This window comes from Chiloscyllium plagiosum, chromosome 18 (assembly GCF_004010195.1).
Source record: "Chiloscyllium plagiosum isolate BGI_BamShark_2017 chromosome 18, ASM401019v2, whole genome shotgun sequence".
NCBI classification, from domain to species: Eukaryota; Metazoa; Chordata; class Chondrichthyes; order Orectolobiformes; family Hemiscylliidae; genus Chiloscyllium; species Chiloscyllium plagiosum.
The window spans coordinates 2,745,718-2,770,786 of NC_057727.1; the positions used below are offsets into that span (position 1 = coordinate 2,745,718).

The 25,069-nt window shown below is 41.7% G+C and overlaps 1 protein-coding gene across 1 annotated transcript in view; it reads right to left on the minus strand.

Moving 5' to 3' along the window:
- The window catches only part of rab7a (RAB7a, member RAS oncogene family), a 53,638-nt gene that overhangs the window by 2,784 nt on the left and 25,785 nt on the right, over positions 1–25,069 (minus strand). The window contains exons 3-5 of the mRNA XM_043707575.1: positions 5,525–5,651; positions 1,805–2,023; positions 359–487 (exon numbers count right to left, since the gene is read on the minus strand). Of these exons, the coding sequence (XP_043563510.1) occupies positions 359–487; positions 1,805–2,023; positions 5,525–5,651 (475 nt within the window). The remainder of the gene's footprint in view (positions 1–358; positions 488–1,804; positions 2,024–5,524; positions 5,652–25,069) is intronic.

Genomic DNA, 25,069 nt, shown 5'->3' on the forward strand with positions numbered 1-25,069 from the left:
ATAGCGGAAATTGTTTGAGGAAAACAAAGTCAAGTGAATGTACAGTCCAATTTTTACCCTTCTGCAGTATTTCAGGGTGACCAGTGTCCAATTAGTCTCAAGGGAATTAGCTGCTTAACCGATTTCTCCAAAGTGATTCTTGGCTTTTTGTCTAAGAATGTCAGGGGAGGAGGATAAGCCAATATGTAACATTCATTCCTTCAGAAGGAAGTGGTCACAAGACCAAGTGAACAGAGTTGAGATCACCTCACCTCAAAAACAAATAAACTGTGCCTCTAAATTGATCATGTTTGAAAACTGGTGCGGACCAGGTGACTGATCATATAGTATGCAGCTGGTTTTAAAATACAAGTCATACCTGTTTAAGTGCATTCCGTGCAATTGTTTGAAAAGCCTGTTCCACATTTATTGCCTCTTTTGCACTGGTTTCAAAATAAGGGATATTATTTTTGCTCTGACACCATGCTTGTGCTCTTTTTGCAGTGACCTGAAAGAGAAAAGGGAGACAATCAAAAAGTTCATGTAGTATCACTTTCATGCAGATCTATCTGGACAGCTATAATCTCAGTCTCCACTCTGGGAGACAGTTTAACTTTTGGATGAAGTTTCTGTATTCATCACCTTCAAATAGGTGGTTCATACTTAGTTTTAGATTCCAGGATTCAGAGTTAAGAAAAGGCTTTCATTCCCAATGCACTGAGGGAACACCAACCTATTGGGAATTTAATATATCCCATGGCACAATTAAATTTAGTGTCAAGATTATTATTTATCCATCACGAATCAGATTAAACCACTAGAGTTTGAAACAACTGTCAATTTTCCTACAACTGGTGGCTAAACTTTAAAAATAGTTCATTGGTCAAGAAATCATAAAAGCCACTACACCAAATGCAAGTCTTTCAAGTGACCTATTTGGTTCATAAGGCTAGAGGGAGGGTGGGCTCAAAGAAGACAAGATAATGAGGACTCTAGAGTGAACAAAGATTAAAAAACTGGCTGGACACCAAGTTATTAAAAAAGAAAGAAATAAATCTGGTTTCTAGTTAAGTGCTGTCCATTAGTGTTCAACTGCTTTTAAACATTGTTCAGAGGCTCATGGAAGCAGATCCAACACCTGGTTTGTCCTGCAGCAGGACAAACCGAGTGTTTGTACATCTAGTCTAGAATATAAACCTCAATTAGGTAAAAGTAGGCAAAGCATCTGAACACATTATCCAGAGAATGGAAATCCAAATCCTGTCAAGGCAGTTTGTTTAATAGGATTTAAAATTCTCAAAGTGGTAATTAAGCTCCCAGTCTGAGCAAGATTCAACTATTAGACCCACATGCTTTTCAGGTAGGAAAGCTATGATTAAGCCAGTTTGGCTGAGACTCTAGTTTCACACCATTTCCTACTCCCATGTGAATTGGCTTGATGAGCAATAAACAGCCCTAACAATTAACCACTTGCTGCCCACAAATGAATGGTGTAAAAAGAAAATTCTCAGACTGCAGATGCTGGAGTTCAGAAACAAAAATCAAACTGGAGAAACTGTAGGTCTAGCAGTATCTGAGTAGATAGAGTTCAGTGACAAAGAAATCAGAACCTGACACTAAACATTAGCTTTTTCCCCCCCAGATGCTGCCAGACCTGCTGAATTTCTCCAGGTTGCTGAACTGGAGAGCCCAGCTTGTAGTCTAGTGTTTGGAATAATAGGATTTAGTAGGTTAAGCACCAGGCTGACATGGGAAACCAAGCCAAGCAATTTAGGATTGTAACACCTTAATCGGTTATACAAAAATGCATCAAAGTTATACATACTTGTCGGTTTTCCAAATCAATCTTGTTTCCAAGGACAACAAATGGAAAGTTTTCTGGATCTCGCGGACTAGCTTGAATGAGAAACTCATCCCTCCAGCTATCAAGAGTTTTGAACGTATTAGGTGCCGTTACATCAAAGACCAGCACACAGCAGTCAGCTCCTCTGTAGAACGCTACACCCAATGACTGAAACCGCTCTTGTCCAGCTGTATCCCAGATCTAAAGGGGAAAGTTTAAAATTCCACAGCTTCAATATTAGATCTCTAGGAAAGCATGCCTAGACCCACCACACATACAAGCTTTCATTGCCTGGCAAATATTTAAGACATTTATTCATCCACTGTGGTTGATTTTTCAACAACCAGAGGCTTATGCAACTCAAAAATGGAGAGTTTAAATACTTGCATTAAAATTTAGACTTAATTCAACTTTAGATTGAAAGCCAGAAAAATTCTTGAATCCACTGTCCGGTCATGGTTAAGACTACTGGTATGATGGAATGGCATTCAAAGCCCAGGAAAATACTGTGGAGAGTTTAAACACCATGACAGTGGATTTAGATTTAAATTTAAATCAAATTAGTTTGTAAAGTGAGTTTCAATAATGATTGGGTAGACCCTATCTGGTTCATGCTATTGTAGAGCAAGGAAGATGACCATTTTCACTTAGCTTGACAGGACACCAGATCCACTAAAGTGGTACAGCAAGCCAGTTATATAGTTAACAAGTGCTGGCCTTGCCAGTGACTTGAAAGTATAGTGTTGGCCAACACTAAAAACCTGCAGGGACAATTGGTATACAGACATTTTAGGCAGTAGAATGCATGTCTGAAGGCACTATTGAAAGGCTTGGCAAGTCTCTACTCTATAGGATGCACTATATTCTGCCAATAGAAGAGGGTGAATGTTGAAGGTAATGGATGGATGGATGCCAAAAGGGATGCTTTGCCCTGGCTGGTAACATTAAGCTGCACATGCTACTGGAACAGCATCCATCCAGACAAGAGTATACCATTACTCAAACAGCATTTTGCAAGGAAGGCTAAGAATTGAGACAAAGGAGGTTCTGGCAAGAATTCCAAGCTTGCCTAGTAGCATTTATACAGCTGATCCTGGCAGTTTGAGATTGTCAACCCTAGGATGTTGATTGTGGACTATGAAGTGTGGTAGCACCATTGAAATTACATGGCATTTTACCATGTAAAGTGGCAAGTGTCTGGCTGGCAAAAGATGGAGTTTAATTCAGATAAATGAGAGGTGCTGCATTTTGGGAAATAAAATCTTAGCAGGACTTATACGGTAAGTTCCTAGGGAGTGTTGCTGAACAAAGACCTTGGAGTGCAGGTTCATAGCTTGTTGAAAGTGGAGTCACAGGTATATAGGATAGTGAAGGTGGTGCTGGTATGCTTTCCTTTATTGGTCAGAGTATGGAGTACAGGAGTTGGGAGGTCATGTTTTGGCTGTACAGGACTTGGTTAGGCCATTGTTGGAATATTGTGCACAATTCTAGTCTCCTGCCTGATAGGAAGTTGTGAAACCTGAAAGGGTTCAGAAAAGATGTATGTTGCCAGGGTTGGAGGATTTGAGCTATATGGAGATTCAATAGGCTGAGGTGGTTTTCTCTAGAGTGTCAGAGGCTGAGGGGTGACCTTAGAGGTTTACAAAATTTGAGGCACAGATAAGATAAATAGACAAGTCTTCTTTGGGGTCAGGGAGTCCACACCTAGACAGCATAGGTTTAGGATGAAGAGGAAAAGATATAAAAGAGACCCAAGGGGCAACTTCTTCCAGACAGGGTGGAATGTATGGAATGAGCTGCCAGAGGAAGTGGTGGAGGCTGGTACAATTGCAACATTTAAAAGGCATCTGGATGGGTATATGAATAGAAAGGGTGGAGGGATATGGGCCAAGTGCTGACAGGTGGGACTAGATTGGGTTGGGATATCTGGTCAGCATGGACGGGTTGGACCAAAGGGGTCTGTTTCCATGCTGTACATTTGACTCTACAGAACCCAAGCCTAAATGTTGATCTTGCTGCACGTGGGCTGCTAGTGCAATAGACCTCAGATCGATGAAGCAGTTGAAGATAGTTGAAGACAACTGTCCTGAGCCATGGTGGTGACCATTAACTACAGTTATCTTCCTTCAGAGATAGCTGAGCAGTTTTACCTTTGCATTCCCACTGACTAAATTTGATTAACATGGCAGAAAGGAGCTACCGAATGTTGCCATTTAGATCAATCACCCTCACCTTGAATTCAACTACACTGCCCACATTTTGACCAATGTCAGGAACCAAGTGGCTCCAATGATCAAGTTGTTCCTTTCCAAGTATTGCTTAGTAGCAGAATCAACAGGGCAATTACAGAAAAGCAATAAATGCTGGCCAGCTGGTAGTGCTTAGGTCACAACTAAAAGTATTATCCACCACTGGACAGCAGTATCATGTGTTAGTTGACCAGGCTGAATTAGTCCTGCTTGGTTTCACACTGTCAGATGCCAGTATTGTAGCTGTACTGGAAAACTTGGCTTTGGGTGCAACTATTTCTGGGACACAGTTCAGTACTATAGCCAGAATGTGGGCTTTATCATATTAGCATCCATGTAACCAGAGTGTTCTTAAAATATCCAAGTTCAACACTTAATCCTAACTATGGAAATTCCATGCATGGAATGGCAGTAGGGAAGTAGGTTATTCACATTCAATAAAAGTCAGCGATTTGACAGCAGGCCTTTTGTCTGCCTTTTTATAGGAAACTTGAAAAAATTCTCCAGCAGTTTGGAGAAATAAAGTTCAACACAAGTCAAATTCAAACTTGACAAACTCAAACTTGCCTCCATCTTAACAGTTTACCCTGCAATCTGTTTTCCTACTCCAGGAGTTTACTGACCATTTCACCAGAGTCCTTAAAGGCAAAATATTGGTTTTAGCAATTGGTGGCCCTCAGTCAACCAAAAGGAGACTTGGCTGCAAGCTGACCAATTATTCATGTTATTTTTCCCCAATGAGGGTAGCTTTATCTCTGCCCTTTAGAAAGGGGTCTATTGGCTCGTGCCTAGCTTGTAACAAGATTAGTTCACAAAAGTTATACATCTGTTTAGTTAAATCAGTGGCCTGCTACTATCTCAGTGGATTTTCTTTAAAAAAAGTTAGCTGGCTGCCAGTCTTATTTTTCTGGTGGCAAAATAGATGCACTCAAATCTTCTGCGGCAACTTCACAGTATGCAGGTGATCAGTTCCAAGACACTGGTCAGCTTCCAGTCCCAGTTCTCTCAAAGTGCACTTTTCCTGACTTGAATCTCAGCTATTTAGTAACAGCACCCAACAGCAACTGTCTTATTTCTTGGAGTGGATGAGACCAATTGAGAAAGCTTACAGGATTTAAGTGGATTTTGGCTTATGGAAAAACTAGAGTATTTTACCATTCCTAGCTTTCTCCCTCATGTCACTACTAGCTTCTAAAAAGTAGCTTTTCCTGGTTTTGCCATTAATTTTAGTATCATACAGGCTTTCAGTTGAGGTCCTCAGTTAGCCAGAGATTTTAGAACTGGAGGAAAATTCAAAGGATGTATCACTGAACTTGCTGCAAGGAGCCAAGCTTAGTATTCAGCTTACTGAGCCCTGAGAAAACATGCAGCATTTATATAAGGAGCTGGGATACCTTGTGAATATTATTGCTAAATAAACCAAGCAGGCAAAGTAAATTTGATTTGGCATTACCTGCATAGTCACCAATCGATCATCCACCATCACTTCTTTGGTGAGAAAGTCTGCACCTATAGTTGCCTTGTACTGGTTACTGAATTTTTTGTTCACATACTGGTTCATCAAGGAGGTTTTCCCTACCCTAGAGAAGAAAAAAAAAGTTAAGGATATTATTCAGTTTGCTTCAAATTAAAAATTCAGCTCCTGCTAATCAACATGGCAGCTGATAGCAACTGTTTCACAGCAGAGTTTACAGTAAGTGATTCAGTGATAGTTAACTGGAACTTTGGACACAGTGATCAGATGCTGGGAAAAAAGGTGACTTAAATGCTACCCATTGTGAAGACAGTTTCAACTTGAAACAAGTGATAGGGCAAGACTGCATTTGTGGCCTCTGCCATGTGGTTGCCACTTGAGGGAATGATGTGGAGTGGAGCAGTGTTCTGAAAGGGTGACAATGAGGCATTAAAGCCAAGGACAAAAAAGTGGGAAGAGTCAGATTGGTAAGAGATAATGAAGATTTAGGGTAATCTTAGAACAGATTGGGAGATAATAGAAAAAGCCATACCAGACCTGGTTGTGTTAAGGAAATAGGATTGTGATCTCAAAGACCATGAGGTAGCAGTGACCACTTCCTATTTGGAAGAGGGAGGGGTTAGTGGATCAAGATTAAGCACAAGTGTGATATTGGACTGGGGTGGACAAGGTTATGCGACAAGGTTTAGTCTAATAGGTTTGAACTCCAGCTTGGAGCACTGTCCCTTCATCAGGTGACTTTACCTGAAGAAGCAGCACCCAACTTTATTTCAAGTTATTAGACTACCTGTGGTCATTCAACTTCCATATTAAAATTAGGAAACAAAGGAATGAATAACTGACTAAAATGAAACAGCAAATCATTAATGATTGTCAATTGAGATGCAGTGGCAGACTAAAATCAGCCATTTCAGAACAGGGGAGGCAAGGCAGAGTAGCACTTAGGCAATCCAGTCACCTGCTAAAGTTCAAAGAGAAGATTTGTAGCTCAGGTGCTTGTTGCGATTCTGTTTGCCAAGCTGGGAATGTGTGTTGCAGACGTTTTATCCCATCTAGGTGACATCCTGATTGGGAGCCTCCTGTGAAGCGCTTCTGTTGTTTCCTCCGGCATTTAGAGTGTTTGGTCTCTGCCGCTTCCAGTTGTCCATTCCAGCTGTCCGCTGGAGTGGCCAGTATATTGGGTCCAGGTCGATGTGTTTGTTGATTGTTGTTAGAATCTGAGGAGGAGCTGCAAACATATCAACCTGGACCTAATATACCAGCCACTGCAGCAGACAACTGGAAGTGGCAGAGACAAACCACTAAACGCTGGAGGAAACATGGAAGCGCTTCACAGGAGGCTCCATCACTGAGGATGTCACCTAGACAGGGGAAGAAACATCTGCACCACAAATTCCCAACTCGGTGAACAGAGCCACAACAACCTGCTAAAGTCCAAGACCCACAGTACTAGTTGCCTGAAGAGGGGTTTGGAATGAAACTAGACTGACCACCAGGCAAATACTGGAAACAGGTTGATCCCACAGTCTCCATACTGAGTGGGAACAGTCTCAGCCTAGTCAAAAACTAGTCATTATACAGATCCACTTGTTTAGTGGGACAACCTGGGTGATGTCTGGTCCACTTATGAATGGAACCAAGAGTAGGATTAGGCAGTTTAGCCCTTCAAGTCCACTCTGCCATTTAAGACCAAGCTCAGCTATACTTTCCTGCTGGCTTCCTAGAAAGCTCAATTTTTCTTGAACATTGATTCTACCTCCACTGCATTGACAAGTTTGAGCCTACCTCACTAGTTATGGCCTCAAGACAGTCCTATAAAAAAAAAAAGGACATTTGTTCAAGATCCACCTTAATCATTTCAGCTCCAGGATAAGGACTCAACCTAGCCTATTGTTTCAGTGAGCTTCTCTTATGGAGGAGAGAGAGATGAGGATGTTTGATGACTGCAAAATGTCCAGGACCATTCACAACTTGGTACCAAGTCGAATACAATACGATCAGAACATCCAGGACTTGGGTTGACAAGTGGCAATGAACATTCATGCCACAAATGCCAGGAACCTGCATCTAACTACACATTCAATTACTATCAGAATCCCCTATTGATGCCTTTCAGGTTCTGGCCAGAAAGTCAGCTGGACTCCATTGGAAGTAACTACAGTAGGTCAGGCTAGGAATACTACAGCCAGTACACATCCGACTCCTAAAGCCAGTCCACCATCTAGACTAATCAGTAACTGAAATGCAAAGTACTGGACTAAAAATGGTAAGATTCTTGGTAGTGTAGATGAGCAGAGAAATTTGTGTCCAGGTACACAGATCCTTGAAAGGTTGCCACCCAGGTTGACAGGGTTAAGGCATAGTGTTTTAGCTTTTATTGATAGAGGGATTGAGTTCCAGAACCATGAGGTTATGCTGCAGATGTACTGAACTGGTGCAGCCACACTTGGAGTATTGTGTACAGTTCTGATCACCACATTACAAGGAGAATGTGGAAGCTTTGGAAATGGTGCAGAGGAGATTCACTAGGATGTTGCCTGGTATGGAGGGAAGGTCTTATGAGGAAAGGCTGAGGGACTGGAGGCTGTTAAGGTTGAGAGGTGATAGAGACATATGATCAGAGGGTTAGATAGAGTGGACAGGGAGAGCTTTTTCCCCAGTAGGGCGACAGTGTGCACAAGGGGACAGAACTTTAAATTGAGGGGTGATAGATATAGGACAGATGCCAGAGGTAGTTTCTTTACTCAGTCGAAAGGGTGTGGAATGCTTTGCAACGATGGTAGATTAGTCAACTTTAAGTACATTTTAGTCAGTGGACAAGCACATGGATGTACATGGAATAGTGTAGATGTGCTTCAGATTGGCATGACTGGTCAGTACAACATCAAGGGTGGAAGGGCCTGTACTGTGCTATGTTTTGTGCTCAGAAGGAAGTGTAATGAAATACTCCTGACTAGTCAGGATAAGTGCAACACCATCTAGTACAGTAGCTTGATTGGCACCACAAATTTCTAGTTCTGATTATAGCAGAAGTGTTTACTACAGAAATTCAAGGATCTTGACTGCACCTTCCCCACCTCAAAAGGGGATAGCAGACTGGAAACACTACCAGCAAGTCCCCCTCCAAGCCATCCACAATTTGGATTTGGAAATATTCCTTCAGTGACTGGATCAAAATTCTCAAATTCCTTCCCTAAAGGCATTTGGATCAACCCACAACATAGGGATTGCACTGGTGTAAGTTAAGGGCAACTGAGCCTTCATAGGGTGCTTTTATTCCAACATTAACCTTGTGGTATATGGCATTACTATTGCTGCTAATGCATGGAACTTCTAAAGAGGGTTAAGATGTTGACAATTAACTCACTTGAGGCAGATCCAGGAATATCCTTAACCCAGTGTATTTTTGGGCTGAGCTCCTAAAGCATTCAACATCCCATTTGAGTTTCTGGCTGGATATTCCATTCTTGGTCTCCAGAGAATGGAAGACCACAGATTCAAGTTCAGTTAGCTGAACTAACTAAAGAAACTAGAGGCACTGGATACTACAGAGGTTATGCTTCCAGTCCACATTTTGGCAATAGTATATATAGATGTGCTCCAGAACTTGTTGGATCTAGTGCAGCTGTTCTACTACAGCTAGATTAGCATCAGTTGATCAGGAAGTCTGTACACAAACAAAACTTCAAACTGTATGTTGGAAAACAAAAACAATTAGAAACTCTAGACTGGCAGGTCCAGTGACCCTTCAGAACTTTCCTAGCTACCATTAGTTTCTTTGAAGAGTCAGAAGGCAAAGATAATGTGGAGAGAAGAGCCCCAAAAAGGGAAAACAAAGCACCCAAACTTAACAGATAGTAGTGGTCAAGGATCAGTTTGAAGGAGACAATGAATAACTGCTACCGGAACTATTAGTCACTGAATGGGTAGTGTAAAGACAAGGCCTAGTATATGGGGAAAAGCACAAGGAGAAAAAGGCACTCAGCTTTAAAGTTGAACTCAAAGTCCAGAGCACTTCAGGGTTCCCATTGGAAGGGGAGGTGCTTTTAGTTTGCATAATGTTTTGCTGGAACAATGCAGCGAGCTTGGAGGTTGGCCAGACAGAACTGATATATTGAAGTGACAAGGAAGATAGTGTGTTTGCACTATACATCTCTAGTCCAACTTCTCCATACTGAAGAGATTTCCAAACCTTGTGAGCCAGCATTTAGTCCATATCCCTCAACCCTTCCTGTTCATGTGCCCATCCACATGCCTTTGAAGTGCTATAATTTTACTAGCCTCTACCTCCTCTGCACCACCTTCTGAAAATGTTGCCCCTTCAGTTTAAGATGAGGGAAAGCTAAAGACCCATGTCCTCTAGTTTTTGAATCCCCTACCCTGAACACCGACTTTGGCTATTTACCTTATCCATGCCCTAATTTATAGGGCCTTTTAAAAAGGTCACCCTCATCCTCCAACATAAAATGGAGAGTCAATTCAGCCTCTCCCTTAGCTCAAACCAGCAATCCAGGCAACATGTCAAATCTTTTCTGATCAAAGTTCAACATTCTCCTGTAGGAGGCTGGCTAGAATTGAATGCAGTATTTCAAGCAGCCACTGTCACAACATCACCCAATTTGTAGACAACACACTGACCAAGGCAAGCATACCAAATGCATTCATGATCCTGTGTCTTCACTTAAGGAACTATGAACTTACATGCCAAAGTCTCAGCAACACCCCAGGGCCTCACCATTTATGTACAAAAATCCTGTCCTGATTGGCCCTTCCAATGGGCAGTGCCTCATTTATCCAAAAACCAGGAACTACCATTACTTAGCCCATTGGATCAAAGTCCTGTCAGCTTAGAGTCCAAAAAGCAACCTGGTCTACTTGAGTTCTGCAGACAACTGGCTAGTTCTTAGTCCATTGTCACTTCAAGAAATCCAAGTTAGAGATCCAGGATTTACCAAAGCCATGCCAACTACTCCTAAAATCAGTCATTGCCTTTTAAAGAGTTTTTACAAATACATTAAGGACAAAAGGGTAATGAGAATAGGGCCCCTCAAAAGATCAGCAAGGTGGCCTTTGAGTAGAACTGCAGAAAGTGGGGGAATACCGACTGTGGAAAAGGATATGGAAGATAGACTGTAGGGAAATAGATGGTGACATCTTAAGATGCCCAAATTACAAAAGGAGGAAGTGCTGGATGTCTTAAATGCACGAAAGTGCATAAATCCCCAGGACCTGATCAAGTGTACCCTAGAACTGTGGGAAGCTAGAGAAGTGATTGCTGGGCCTCTTGCTGAGATTTATCAATACTCAGGTGAGGTGCTGGAAGACTGGAAGTTGACAAATGTGGTGCTACTGTTTAAGAAAGGTTGTAAGGACAAGCCAGGGAACTATAGACCAGTGAGCCTAACAGTGGTGGGCAAGTTGGAGGGAATCCTGAGGGACAGGATGCATATGTATTTGGAAAGGCAAGGACTGATTAGGGATTGTCAACATGGCTTTGTGGGAAATGTCTCAAACTTGATTGTTACTCTTCAAAAAGCTCAAAAAGAGGATTGAAGAGGGCAGAGCAGTTGGTGTGATCTATGGACTTCAATGATTTGGATAAGAGCACAAGAGGTACAGTAAGTTAGCAGATGACGCCAAAATTGGAGGTGCAGTGGACAGCGAAGAGAGTTCTGTCAGATTACAACAGGATCTTGACCAGATGGACCAATGGGCTGAGAAGTGGTAGATGGAGTTTCAGATAAGTGAGGTGCTGCATTTCAGGAAATCAAATCTTAGTGGACTTATACACCTTAATGGCAAGGTCCTAGGGAGTGTTGCTGAACAAAGACCTTGGAGTGCAGGTTCATAACTCCTTGAAAGGAGAGTCACAGGTAGATAGTGAAGGCATTTGGTATGCTTTCCTTTATTGGTCAGAGTATGGAGGACTGGAGTTGGGTCATGTGGCTGTATAGGACAGTGATTAGGCCACTGTTAGAATATCCTGTGCAATTCTAGTCTCCTTCCTATTGGAAGGATGTTGAGAAACTTGAAGTGGTTCAGAAAAGATTAAAGGATGTTGCCAGGGTTGGAGGAATGGAGGGGTTGAATAGGCTGGGGCTCTTTTCCCTGGAGTCTAGGTCAAGGAGTGACCTTAGAGGTTTACGAAGTCATGGGGAGCATGGTAGGATAAATAGACAGTCTTTTCCCTGGGTCAGGGAGTCAAGAACTAGGGGGCATAGATTTAAGGTGAGGGGGAAGATAGAGACTGTGGAAAAGTTGCCCCTTAGAGGGTGGTACATGTATGGGATGAACTGCTGGAGGAAGTAGTGGAGGCTGGTATAATTGCAACATTTAAAAAAGGCATCTGGATGGGTATATGCATAGGAAGGGTTGGGAGGGATATGGGCCAGGAGCTGGCAGGTGGGACTAGATTGAGATCTCTGGTTGGCATGGACACATTGGATCAAAGGGTCTCTTTCCATGCTGTGCATCTGGTGAAAGATGTAAATCTACTTGTCACCACTGATGTCAAGCTCACTGGTCTATAGTTCCTAACTTTTCCTTAACACCTTAAACATTGCATTCATTAGCCAGCCTCCAGTCTTTTGGTACCTCACCTGTCAGCATTGATTGTACAAACATCAGTGAGGGACCAAGTAGTCAGTTTCCTAGCTGGCTGGGAAATTTAGGGTATACCCAGTAAGGTCAGGTTTAAAGATATACAGCTCCTGGCCTGAGAGGATATGGATTCTCACTCCCTCTTTTTCCCCCCTTTCCACATTAAGGAGTTTCAAAATACTCGAGTATGGCACCTGTCTCTGGCAGTTCCAGTCAACCCGGTGATCTTTAATGGGGCCTATTCTGTCCATTCCTCTGTTCATGTATTATTGAATCCCTTTGATGCTCCTTAATCCCATGCCAATGTCCCATTGTGCCCTGATTTCCCCTCAATAATACTCCTACTGCCCATGTACTTCCAGAGATTCACTTGATACTATCTATACCTGACATTTTTCCTGTAAAGCCTCAATTTCTCTAGTCATCCAGCATTCCCCATGCCTACCATAGAAGAACAAGGCAAACAGGAACCTAGGGGAATCATTTTGTCTAGTATGCAGTGTTCAGTATGCTTGCCTTCATTGTTCAGATCACTGAGTACAAGAGGGAGGTCATGGAGGTTTTAACAGGATGTTGGTGTGACTTCTAGAAGACTGTGCAGTCATGTGCTTCAATTATATAGGCACTGGTCAACATCTGGAGTATTAGTTACCTTAAGGATGCAACTGCATCAGGTAATTTTAACTTTTGATTTACTGCAGTTTTAACAGTCCACTTAGTCTTTGCTATGGGGTAAAGCTATAGATTATAGTTTTAGAATTTAAATTGTGGATGATGAGAAATTTTACCTGGAGGGCTGAACAGTAGCAACTGATTTCTAAAGGGGACATTGCAGTTCAGTGAAAGTGTTGCTTTATGATTGTATTTAATGTCAAAATGATTATGGAGAATCAGACACTTGAAAGATATGACATTAGATTAAGTGAACACTGGTTTTGTAAAGAAAACTGGTTTCTGACAAATTAGTGTAGGAGTCAAGATACCAACAGAATTATACTTCAACTGTTTCACACCTTACATTTTAATTGTAGAAGCAACCCAGGGGTTTAAAAAAGCTAAGCTTTTTGCAGTTAGTGGACCAAATAAATTCATTTTCTGGCTGGATATTTTGGGATCACCAAGCTTGGATAGTAAAAAAGTTGCACTAAATTTCATAAGTTACATGAGGAGTGTTTACCATCACTGGTGGCAGTTAGTTATAACACTGACTTTCTGCCAAGCCAAATAGTTTTAGTGTTCTATTCCACTGTTTGAAATTGCAGTTTTACACATTCCCACCCACTTGGAGAGAACAAGTCAGCTGTTGATTAGCCACCAATTGACAACACAGAAGCAGGTAAATTGTTAGGTTTTACCCATTAAAAATGAAGTTTTTTAAAAACAGTTATGGCACATGATTACGCTGGAGTTTACAACAGACACTTGAAATGGGAACAATTCATTATGGCACTAATAAGATTCAATCCATTTTATTATGCACCACTTGTTTCACTGGGCTTGAAGGCATGACGTCAGATTTATTTGTGCAAGCTGCAGCTCTAGTTACAGCTGAAGTACAGGACACAGCAAAAGCTTTCTTTCAATCTGTAGCTTTCCACAGAAGATATCAAGTCAGCTCCACTCAGTTGTGCAGAGAATGCCAGTTCTTACTGAACTTTGAACATTTACATAACACCACAGCCAAATTCTGAAAGTACACTAAAATATTTCACCTAGTAAATTGTATGATTAAATGCCTAAAATCTTTTGTATGATCACTGAGGTTCCAAACAAAGTTGAGTTGGAATATCACTAATATTGCTTTGAGTACCAGATCAGACCAGTCACATCTGATGTCTATAGAGGTCACTGCATTTGAAGATACAACAAGCTCACTGCTACCACCTAGGAGGGCAGATGTATGGGTACATATGCAAGTTTGTCCACAAGTCACAGCAGCCTGATTGGAAACCTCTGGTGTTCTTTCCACTGTTGCTGGGGTCAAAATCTGACAACCTGAAGTGGGTGTATCTACTCCCATGGATTGGGCTGGTTCAAGGTGGCAGTTCATGGACACCTTTCCAGGCAAGTCAGGCACATGTCAGACACCTACATTCAAGTACTAGCTCTTTCAAATAAAGACAGGGCAATTGGCTCAGTTACTGAAAGGAGGGCTGTTTATCACATTGAATAACTTCCTGCTGATATGCAATTTTAAGCTTAGTTTGTTGCCATGACAGCATCTCTACTTGAGCCAGGAGGTCTGGGTGTAAGCCTCACTTCAGTTGGCGAGATACCATGCCAGGACAGTTGAGCACAGGCCAGCTGTTGGTCTCAGGTTACAGCACTCCCATTTTTGATGAGTGGCTTCTAATCAGGTGTTGCTCTAGAGATTGTGACTTCAGCCACAAGTGGCATTCAATTTGACCAAGGCTCAAACAGTGAAGCCTCCTTACACCAGCACTTTCAGCTCAGATGGAGAGCATCCTGAACTCTTGATTCTTCCTCATGTCCATCTCTTAGTCATCATTATGTACTTCAATGTTTCTTGCATTGAACTACATAGCTTGGTGTACACAATCTATGCTCTTCATATTACTGATTCTGTACCCACATGCCAGAGTGGAGACTAGAAATTTGTAAACTAAGTTTTAGATTCTTGGGAAATTTGGATCTGCATTATGCTGGAAAGTGGGGGTAATTATTCTAGAACATGGTAGCTAGATTCTCAATTATTCAAGGTGGTCAGGAAAGAGAATTAGATCATTACCAGATTTCAACTTTCATTTTAAAAAGTAGGCTCAGGGAATGAGGCAGCTTCTTATTCCTAAATTGTATGGTATTGCCAACATTGCTCACACCTGGAATAGCTTTCCAAAAATTAAAGAGGTCAAGCAATTAGTATGCTCAGCCCAAATAGCAATGTAGAAAATAGTTTTATTTTGCTGACGACTTTTGTCCATGATCAAACCCAAACAGGAATCTAAGAGTTTAAACTATAGAAAAACTTGCCACCAAACAGCAGTTAACCTGTAGCCAGTTGTGGTAAACCCAAAATACCTGGTTACATTAATCTACATCAGTAATATCTAGAAATGACCTGCAAGAGTTATTTGCCTATTTAAGTTGATAGGTTCAGTGAACATTGATTTATGCACATGGTGAAACTGGTTAGAAGGACAAATAGATTTTGCTTAGAGAGACTACTTATAGCAATTTAGAGCATGGCAAGAAAACTGGTAAATATGGTAAAATGGGGGAAAACCCAAGAATGTATTCAACAAAAAATCCTTGGATCTATCAGTGAAGCTACAAGATACTAAGCGGTGTAAAAAATCTCAATAGGATGGTCTGGCTAGTTTTTGGTGCCCTATCCATTTTTGAAAGGGCACAAAAGTGGAACTGGATGATACCAAACATGAAATTCATTAGTTTAAGATTTAGAAAGGAAATTGAGATTACAACTCTTCAGCCTTGTCTGCAGTGTAATGACAGGTGAGGGCTTTTCTATAGTTTGAGGGCAATTAGAAATCTATTTGTGGTCATAGAAAGTGTATAATGGGGGTGCAGTTGAAGTACCTCTGCCAAGATTAAAAAGGACAAAGGGTCAGAGAGAAAACAGTAATGGGGGCAAGAGTATGTAGTTGAATTGTTTCTGGAAAACAGCCACAAATACTGCTACAGTTCTAAGTGGAGGTGCCCACTGCAAACTGAAGTCAGATTGCTGATATGTTTACACATTTAGACACTAGGAGATTGAAGGGCTGGCTACAATCTAGCCAAACTAAAATTAAGTCCAACTGACATCTTACCAATGTCTTAAAATTTGCTTTGCCAAGCATCTTTAATCATTCCCAGCTTGCCCCTTTTGGACTAGTTTGTCTTTTGGGATCTGTTTCCTTGTGTAGCTTTTTCATACTTAATCTCAGCATAAACTACACATGGGAACAGGTGCCAAAAAGACTATTCCAAAGGGGGCAAGCTGGGGAGAATGATAACATCTGCTTTACCAAACATCTAAAACTGGTGAAAATAATCTTCAGTTGAAAAGCAACAGGGGAACAAGCTAAAATGAAGCTATACAAGATTGCTTTGCAGTCAAAGGTGAGCAAAGTCTTAGGAAACCCCAAAAGCAAACCAATTTATCCTTTGTTAAATGAGAAACTAGAGAAGCAAGCTTTAGCTAAAAATGGCTAGGGCATCTCCTATGCAGATTTAAAGTGGTAACTTGCTCTAAAGCAAGCCAAAGTTGGACTGCAGAGACAAAAAGGAGACAGGTCTGCAGATCAGAATTGAGTGCACGTTGCTGTGAAAGCTCAACAGGTCAGAGAGTCCGAGGAGCAGGAACAACTGAAGTTTGGGGCTGGAGCTCATCAGGAATGAGCCTGGGAGCCTTGGGGGGGGGGGGGGGGGGGGTGGAAGAGAAAGAGGGTAACTGAGGCTTCAGAGACAAACCCAAGTCATGACATTAGCTCTAACTGGGAATATTCCCAATTAAAGCACCAAAGTGTATTAATGATTACACAAAACACGAAGCTTACATTTGAAAGTTAGTTCCTTAAAATTTAACTATTCAGGATGGCCATTCATTTCATGCTCAGTTGAGATAATTCACTGAATCCTACTCAACCCAAAGATTTAAAAACTTCATATTTTGGCAAAGAATGAAATAATCTACTTTGAAGACAATACATTGCAGATGGGAAAAATCTGTCAGTAATTGCTAATCCTTCTACCCCTTTGGCTATTTGAGTAAATGGCTGTGGCTGAATGTTAATGCTCAATATTGTACAAGTTAGTAATGCTAATTAATGTTCAAATAAAATCTACAAGTTCCTCTGGTTACTCACCCTGTATTTAGGATGCTATAAAGTGAGAGCCCCCATGGATGAAAGGCCATTCATACAATTTGATGAATCTAACTCATTGATACAGCAATCTGATTATCCTACAATTGGAAAGCATCTTTTCTATTAGTCTTGCAAACTTCAGTTTCCTTTACAATCTAAATTGGATGATAGTAACGGAGTCTAAGCCATAATGTTAAATATACAGCATGGAAATAGGCCCTTCAGTCCAACTTATCCATGCTGACCAATGTGGTCAATTAATCCAGCCCCATGTGCCTGCATTTGGCCCATATCCCTCTCTACCCTTCGATTCATTAGTCATCCAGATTACTTTTAAAAAAGTTGCAATTGTACAAGTGTCCACTAGCAGCTCATTCCATGCAGAGTGGTGCGTGTGGAATGTCTCAAGTCCCTTTTAAAATCTCCTTTACCTTAAGGTATGCCTTAAGTTTTAGACAACCACCTGGTGAAAGACTTTATTATTCATCCTATCTATGCCACTTTCATCAACCTCAAAAGGTCACCCTCAACCTCCAACACTAGGGAAGACACCAGCCTATTTGGCCTCTTTCAATAAGGAGTTTGATTTAAAAAAGGTTCCTCACAGCTATTGCACAAAGAGAAAGGATTAAGGGAGATTTAGCAATTGATCAGATTGGCTAGCTGGCTGATAGGAAGTGTTCATCATGGAGTTCAGTTACTAGTGATACAGAAATCTTTTGGGCCACTGCTGTTTGTCATAAGTGATTTAAAGGACATAGAAGGATGTGCTAGTAAATTTGCAAATGACAAGGTCAGTAGAGTGTGGATAGTACTGAAAGGTTATAAGTTAGAGGGACAGAAACTGCAGAGCTGGGCTGTGGCGGCAAATGGAGTTTAGTGTGGAAAAAAGTGATTCACTTTGGAAGGTGAAACAGGAATACACTGCACTGGGCCAAGTTGTAGAGTCTCAGCAGTGTAGATGAGCAGAGATCTGTGTCCATGTATGTAGATTCCTGAAAGTTGCCGCCCAGGTTGATAGTTAAGGCATATGGGGTGTTAGCTTTCCATTGGAAGAGGGATTGAGTTGACCCCATGAGGTAATGCTATAGCTGTACAAAAAAAACTCTGGTGCAGCCACATGGAGGTGCAGTCCTAGTCAGTGCATCTAGGAGGGATATGAAAGCTTGGGAAGAGGGTTGGAGATTTACTAGGATCCTGCCTGGTATGGAAGGAAGGTTGAGGAAAAGGGAGGGACTGGAGGCTGTTAGGGAAGGTTAGAGGTGACTTGAGACATGAGGGTTAGATAGGGTAGACAGTGAGCCTTTCCTCAGATGGTGATGGCTAGCACAAGGGGACAGATAGGATGGATGTCAGAGGGAGTTTCTTTACTTAGGGGTGTGGAATACCCTGCCTACAATAGTAGACTTGCCAACTTAAATGCCCTTAAAGCAATTGTTGGATAAGCAGTGAACATTGGATGAAAGTGTAGATTAGATAAGCTTCAGTTTGGCACCACAGATCAGAGCAACATGGAGAGCTGAAGGGCCTGTACTGTGCTGTAATGTTCTGTTCTATAAACACCCATTTACCTGCAATTCATTTTAACTATAAACCTGTACTCAAGCTTTTGTTCAGAACACTCTCCAGGACTATACCATTAAGGTGTACAAGCTTGGCCCTGACTGGCCTTTACTAAAATCCACTACCTCATCCAAATTAAGCTTCATCTATCATTCCTCAGCACACTAGCCCATCTGATCAAGACTGTTGCACCCAGGTAATTTTTGCTATGCACTAGATCTGATTTTGGTGCCATCTGCAAAGTTAACCATAATTCCTTTTACATAGTGATTTGGATATGATTAGTGACAAGAATAGTGGACTCACCTCCAGTCCTTTTACAGCCAGTCACTTCAGACTGGAAGCCTGTCTACCATCTACCTTTGAGCTCGTTCTCTACCCAAAGAGAGAGCTCTCCCTGTATTTGGGTGATCTAATATGCTAACTAGTCTATCATGAACTTTGTTAAATGCCTTACTGACATCCAGAGAGATCACTATTGATCAGTCCTCAATACTTCTACAAAAACCCACAAGTGGAGACATTTCCCATACAAAAAGCCATGTTGACTATTCCTAATCAGTCCTCACTTTTCCAAATCATAATCCTCAATTTCTTCCAACTTCCCTAGTAAGTTGGACACTGGTCTATAGTTACCTGGCTTTTCCTGATCACCTTAAGTTTTTATTGAAAATTGTATTTTGAATTGTTGCAAGTACACAAGTAAACCCAACACCCTCATGTACATGTATATTTTTATATAAAACCATTATTAATAACTCCACTTAGACAAGACACCCATGTTTGCAGTTCCTCCTCCCTGGAAATTGGGCTTGTAAAAAAAAAACTTAAAACCATTACTTGGGCACATTTATCTGCCACACTATCCCCAAAAAGGGCTGCCATATCTTAAAATTCAGTTTTGTGGTGTACCATACTTGAGAAAGTCCAAGGGATATGCTCCATGACAATCTTGTCAACCTGAGGAGTTTTGGATATCCAAACCGAGATAAACTTACTTTCTGCACAATGGATATGTGTGCATCTGCAGGGAACATACTGGGCAGGCCAAAAGATTAGGTCCTTCTCCACCAACATCCTCTATTGCACCCACTCCAGTATGTTTGAAGCCTACCACAGGCCCAGGGACAACAGGTAAGGAGTGCCTGTACAGACCCTACACTAGTGGTATCTTCAAGTTCCTAGTTTAAATTTTGACAAATGGTCTAGAGGCAGTGGACCCTGTGGAGAATCTTTCAACTGTAAGCCTGGGTCCTATTGCAAATTGATGAGTTTTTGCAAATATCTTCCCATACCGGAGAGAACTGAACTGAGCGGGCACCTTCCAATTGGTGATATAGTGCTGACAGAACATGTACTTGCACCAAGTACCCTCCTGTCAGATTTAGGCAGTCAAAAGTGTAGTCTTTGAATGAATCCCAAACTTTAGGTTGGGTAGATAGCTTGTCCTTTGATCAGTCAGCATGGAAATACATGCTTGCATCTCCCTCAAGTCACCCATGGAAGACATGCCTAGCTGCCCAATGTTTAAATCCTGAGTTCATCTCTAGTTGAAAACCAGACATACCTACTATAGATGTAAGAGAAGATGTTTTGCCAATATTGCCTTCCCTCTGCCAAATTGCACTCCATGCTTGAGCAGTATTGATAACTACTGGGTTATGGCAATATTCTTCAGTCCTCATTTTGTCCAAAAACAGCAAGCTAATAAGGGCACACCTTGCTTGGGAAGTTGCAAGATATAAACCATAAAGACTGTTGGGGAGGAGTCATGCCCAGGAGCTCCAGATCCTTAACTACTTTGGCTTGCACCTCCTCAAGCCTTAGATTGTTATACCAGGGTAGGATCTCTGAAGTGCCTAATCTTTTTGGAGTCAGATGTTAGGTTCCCAGACCCTTCCCCAATTGCTGTAATGGCTTGAGGTACACTTTCTGGCAAGATGCCAGTATTTGCCTGACCTGTCACCATGCTTGTGTAACCCTTGCTTTGCAAGAGTCTGTTGTCTGTGTGAACACAATTCAATGCAGACTGCAGCACCATAATCCCTGTAGTTTGACCAAACAAGGGCTGGTCAAAGCCAGCCTTCTCAGCTGCCTTCAGCCATGCTTTGAGATGTTGCTGCTCCTACTGGAGGGGGAAGTAGTAACCCTGGCATAGGCTTTGACAGTCTCCCAAAGGACAGATGGGCTACTAACAGAGACTGAGTTATGTCTAGGAATTCCTGAAATTCCCTAGATAATTACTCCAGAGTCATCCTCTAAAGTAAAGGGATGATTTGCCAGTGCCTCAGATCCACTAGCATCCATCTCAAGAGGTAGAGGTACACTGGAACATCAGTGATGGTAATATTACCAATTGTACAAGATGCCACTAAGTCCAGTGTTAACATGGGGTCAAAAACCCAAAATTTGCACAGATGTCACACCAGAGTTGCAACAACAAAATCCCTTCCTAGAGTTGTATATTCCTCAACACAGATCCATTAATTGTTTAATTTGTAGAGGGGTCTTTGGGCAACCTGTCCATGAGACACAGTCTCCCCTATAAATGACATGTCAGGATTCAAGACTGATTAACTTAGAAAGCACATCTGCCAAAAGTTTGATGGTATGGGCCAGAGGGCAATAAATATTTCAAACCATACCCTTCCATTTGTCAATGCTTTGATCATTACAAAACCTCCTGTCTGAACTAACTTAAATAGAAGATTCCTAACCAATATAATCACTTTCTATAAATGAAAAGTAAATCTGACCAAGCCATTCTGCTGTAGATTCAAGTGCTCTATCATCCAAGGGAGTCTCCTGCAAAGTACTTCTTTCTAGTCATTGAAGAGCAACTCCCTTGATATTCCAGGTACACCATCTAATCAAGTCTTAGCCATAACCTTCTGTAATAGCATTTAGATTAGAGAAGGAACTGGAGCCACAACAATCACTGATCCTTAGTGTCACAAGATCTACGAAGCCAAAAGTCAAAATTATATACACAACCAAAATGCTAATAGGGGAACTCATCCCTCTGCCTAAAGGGCAACCACCTAGCCCCAAAACCCAGCCCATCCTGCTGGGAAAACTGCAACCTGGGTATTTAAGTACTGAACTGGGTATAAATTGCTTGTCAGTAGGCATCTAGCCATTTTCTCCTCCTAGCTAGAGCCACACTGCAAACAAGCAAAAAAAAACTATGGAACAATGAATAAAGTTTTTTTTAAAAAAAGTGGTGAATATCCCACACATCCTTTGTTAGAATTTGAAGGTATACATCAACTGCCAAACATTGGTTTAAACCAGATTACCAATAAAATAGAAAAAAGTCCTAGACTTACTGTTTAAGAACAAAGTGAAGACTGCAGATGCTGAGAGAGAGTCTAGATTAGAGGGGTGCTGGAAAAACAGCAAGTCAGGCAGCACCCAAGGAGCAGGAAAAAGCAGATGTTAAGCCAAAGCCCTTAATCAGGAATGATGTGAAGGGCTTTTGCCCACACAATGTTGATTTTCCTGCTCCTTGGATATTCCTTTTAAAAACCACACACCTAAACACTTTGTATATACTGAAAATTGTACAGATCAGGTTACTTTGTCCACTCTTGCCGTCTCCAAGGTGTCAAAGCAATCCATCTCCATCACAGGTGATCCTAAGCCCTGGCTGATACTTTCATTTGGATCCCAAGCTCCTTCAGTCTTGGATCACCATTTGCTAAGAACTGGAAAAACTCAATTAGGGCTTTTGGAATCTTCCCCAGACTCTGGAAGCTTCCAGAATTCTCTCCTTACCTCTATAAAGGAAACTAGAGTGAGGAGGACATTGACCCAAACCTGATCTGTGATGTGACCCAGTGAGCCTTCTTGATCCTCAAGTCTCATTTTAGCCTCAAATCAAGGCATTTCAAGCAACCAGTCCTCATTCTGCCAGCTGCTCACCTTCCTTACCCTCCAGCAGACTGACCCTAGTATTTCTCTCCTGCCCAAGATCATCCACTTGGTAATGCAAATTTTGACTCTACATTTGGATCCCATCCTTGGAGGAACTGGGATCAACTTCCAGCACTGACTGTTCAACCTCATCTGTCCTCTTTCCAGGTCTCCTTGCTGTTCATGCTTCTACAGCATGTTAGAAGAGAGACCAGCTTCTCTGCCTACCAGGCCCTGGTGAAGGAGTTCTGTTGGGTAAGCAATCTAGTCAATCTTGCAAGCTGGGCCATGGGCCAGACATTGGATCTCCATCTCTGGATGGCAAAAATTCTGGTAATTTTTCAGTTTAGAGACTCAACTTTCAGGAGTCCCAGGATATTGCAATAGTCCAGGTTGGGTGGGTTAGAAATTCATCCCACTTGTGCTGTGGCATGGAGCTCAGCAACATCATCCTTCTCCTAGATGAGGCACCAAGATGGTGGCTCCTTAAGGGTGGTGGGGGGAATCCATGTTAGCCAAATGCCAGTCTTCTCTCACCTTGCCTGTCACTATCAATAATACAAGTGTCAGCAAGGGGCCCAGCAGACTCTTCCCTTGCTTCCTGGAATTTGGGTATATTGGTTCAGGTCCTAGGGATTTATCCACTTAAATGAATCATTGTCCAGCACTACCATAAGTAACATTGAAGAATGCCATTTCCCCACATTAGTCTTCCATATCCTTCTCCACGGTAAGGAGATGTGAAATACTCATTTAGTATTGCCCCATCTGTGGTTCCACATTTGGCCTTGATCTTTAAGAGGCCCTATTCCCTCCTAGTTACCCTGGTCTTTAAGGGTTAAAATCCCTTTGATCCCTCCAAAACCCTATTTGCCATGCTCTTGCCCTTTTTGCCCTGATTTCCAAGTATACCCTTGCTTTTATACTCTTCAGGAAGTCAAAGGGTGCAAATACATTACAACCTTTACTCTTGACCAAAACCTCAGTTTTTTTAGTCTGCATTTGCAAATTACCAGCCTTTCCCTTCATTGAAAGGGATCTACTCAGTCTGGAAGGCTTCCCAATGAGTTAAGATTTGTAGCTCAGGTGGAGATTCTGGATGTAGGTTTGCTCACAGATGGAAGATTTCCAAACATGGTCACCTGACTAGGTAACCTCTTCAGTGGGCCTCAGGCAAAGCACTGTTAATAAGTCCTGCTTTCCATATATAAAGATTTCTATTCAAACAGAGAAAGCAGGACTTGTGTTTCATCTGAGGCCCACTGAAGGTGTTATCTAGTAGGGTGACAGTGTCTTGAAGGCTTCCCATTTCCTAGCTGTCCCTGAACTGCAAGGTTCAACTTCTGAATGTTTTTACGATATGGTCAAACCTAGCTTTCTTCCAATTTAGAACTTCAGCTTTTAGATCCAGTCTATCCTTCTGGCTATTTTAAAACTAAGAATTATGCTCACTACTCAATGCTCCCCTTAAAACTCAGTCACCTGCTCTTTAATTCCCACAAGGTAATGTTTTATACTCCAGTGGGTACATCCACATATTGAATCTGAAAACCTTGCACACATTCCTCTTCATCCACACCCTTAACACTATAGCAGTCCCAGTCCATTAAGGGTCCAACAACCCTATTTGTAAGAATAGTGATATGGTTAAGATATTGCTTCTCCATTTCCTGCTAATAGGGTCTATTGTACAATCCCAATACAGTGGTGATGTTTCTGAGATACAAACAACCTGAACCAATTCCTAGGAATAGGCTCCTAGACACAGCTGTAATGTTATCCACTAAAACACCACCCCCTCTTACAAGCTCCATAATAAAACCTTGAAGTTCAACTACTCCATAACTCCTTTGTTTCCAAGTTGGAAACAAGTTTGGGAGAGATAGGTTAACATGTGAATTTCTTTAACACTAATGCTCAGATCAACTTGCAGAACGATTATCCAACTACCTTTAAGCCTCAAGTCATGCAGCACAGAAACAGACCCTTCAGTCTAAGTCAAACAATCCTAAACTCAATTAAATGCACTTGCCCACTGCCCATATGCTCTGTCCAAATGGGTAAGTGTTAGTTGTACCCACATCCACCACCCTTAATCTTAGAAAGGTGTTCCTAGTCTTTACCCCTGGATGGGGAATAACTACCATAAGCACTACAACAAAAAAAAATGGTCAGAGGGGTAGAGTAAACCAGTCAGCCAGCCATATCAAAACGTATAAATAAGGTTTTGATGAGGTTCCACAAGCAAGGTGCCTTAAACTAAGTGACCCAAATACTTAAACTAGTTTATCACCATAAGACGACCAGAACAATTCTCATTAGAGATTTGAAATGCTCATTAACTATAGACTTTGACAGATGATCCAACATAGCAGCCAAGACCCAAAGGAAGGTCAAGGGATGAAAACTTGGTCATGAGCTGTACTCATGTAGATATGGAATGTAGTTTAGATCTTGCAATGTAAGAGAATTGCCAGCAATCTGCTATTTCCCTTCTAGGCTAGAAGCTTTGATAGAGCTTCTATGGAGTGACAGCATTGTAACCCTTTTCTTGATTAAAAAAGTGATTAAGTTGTCCCATATATATCCAAAGTTTGCAGATGACAAGTGAGCAGAC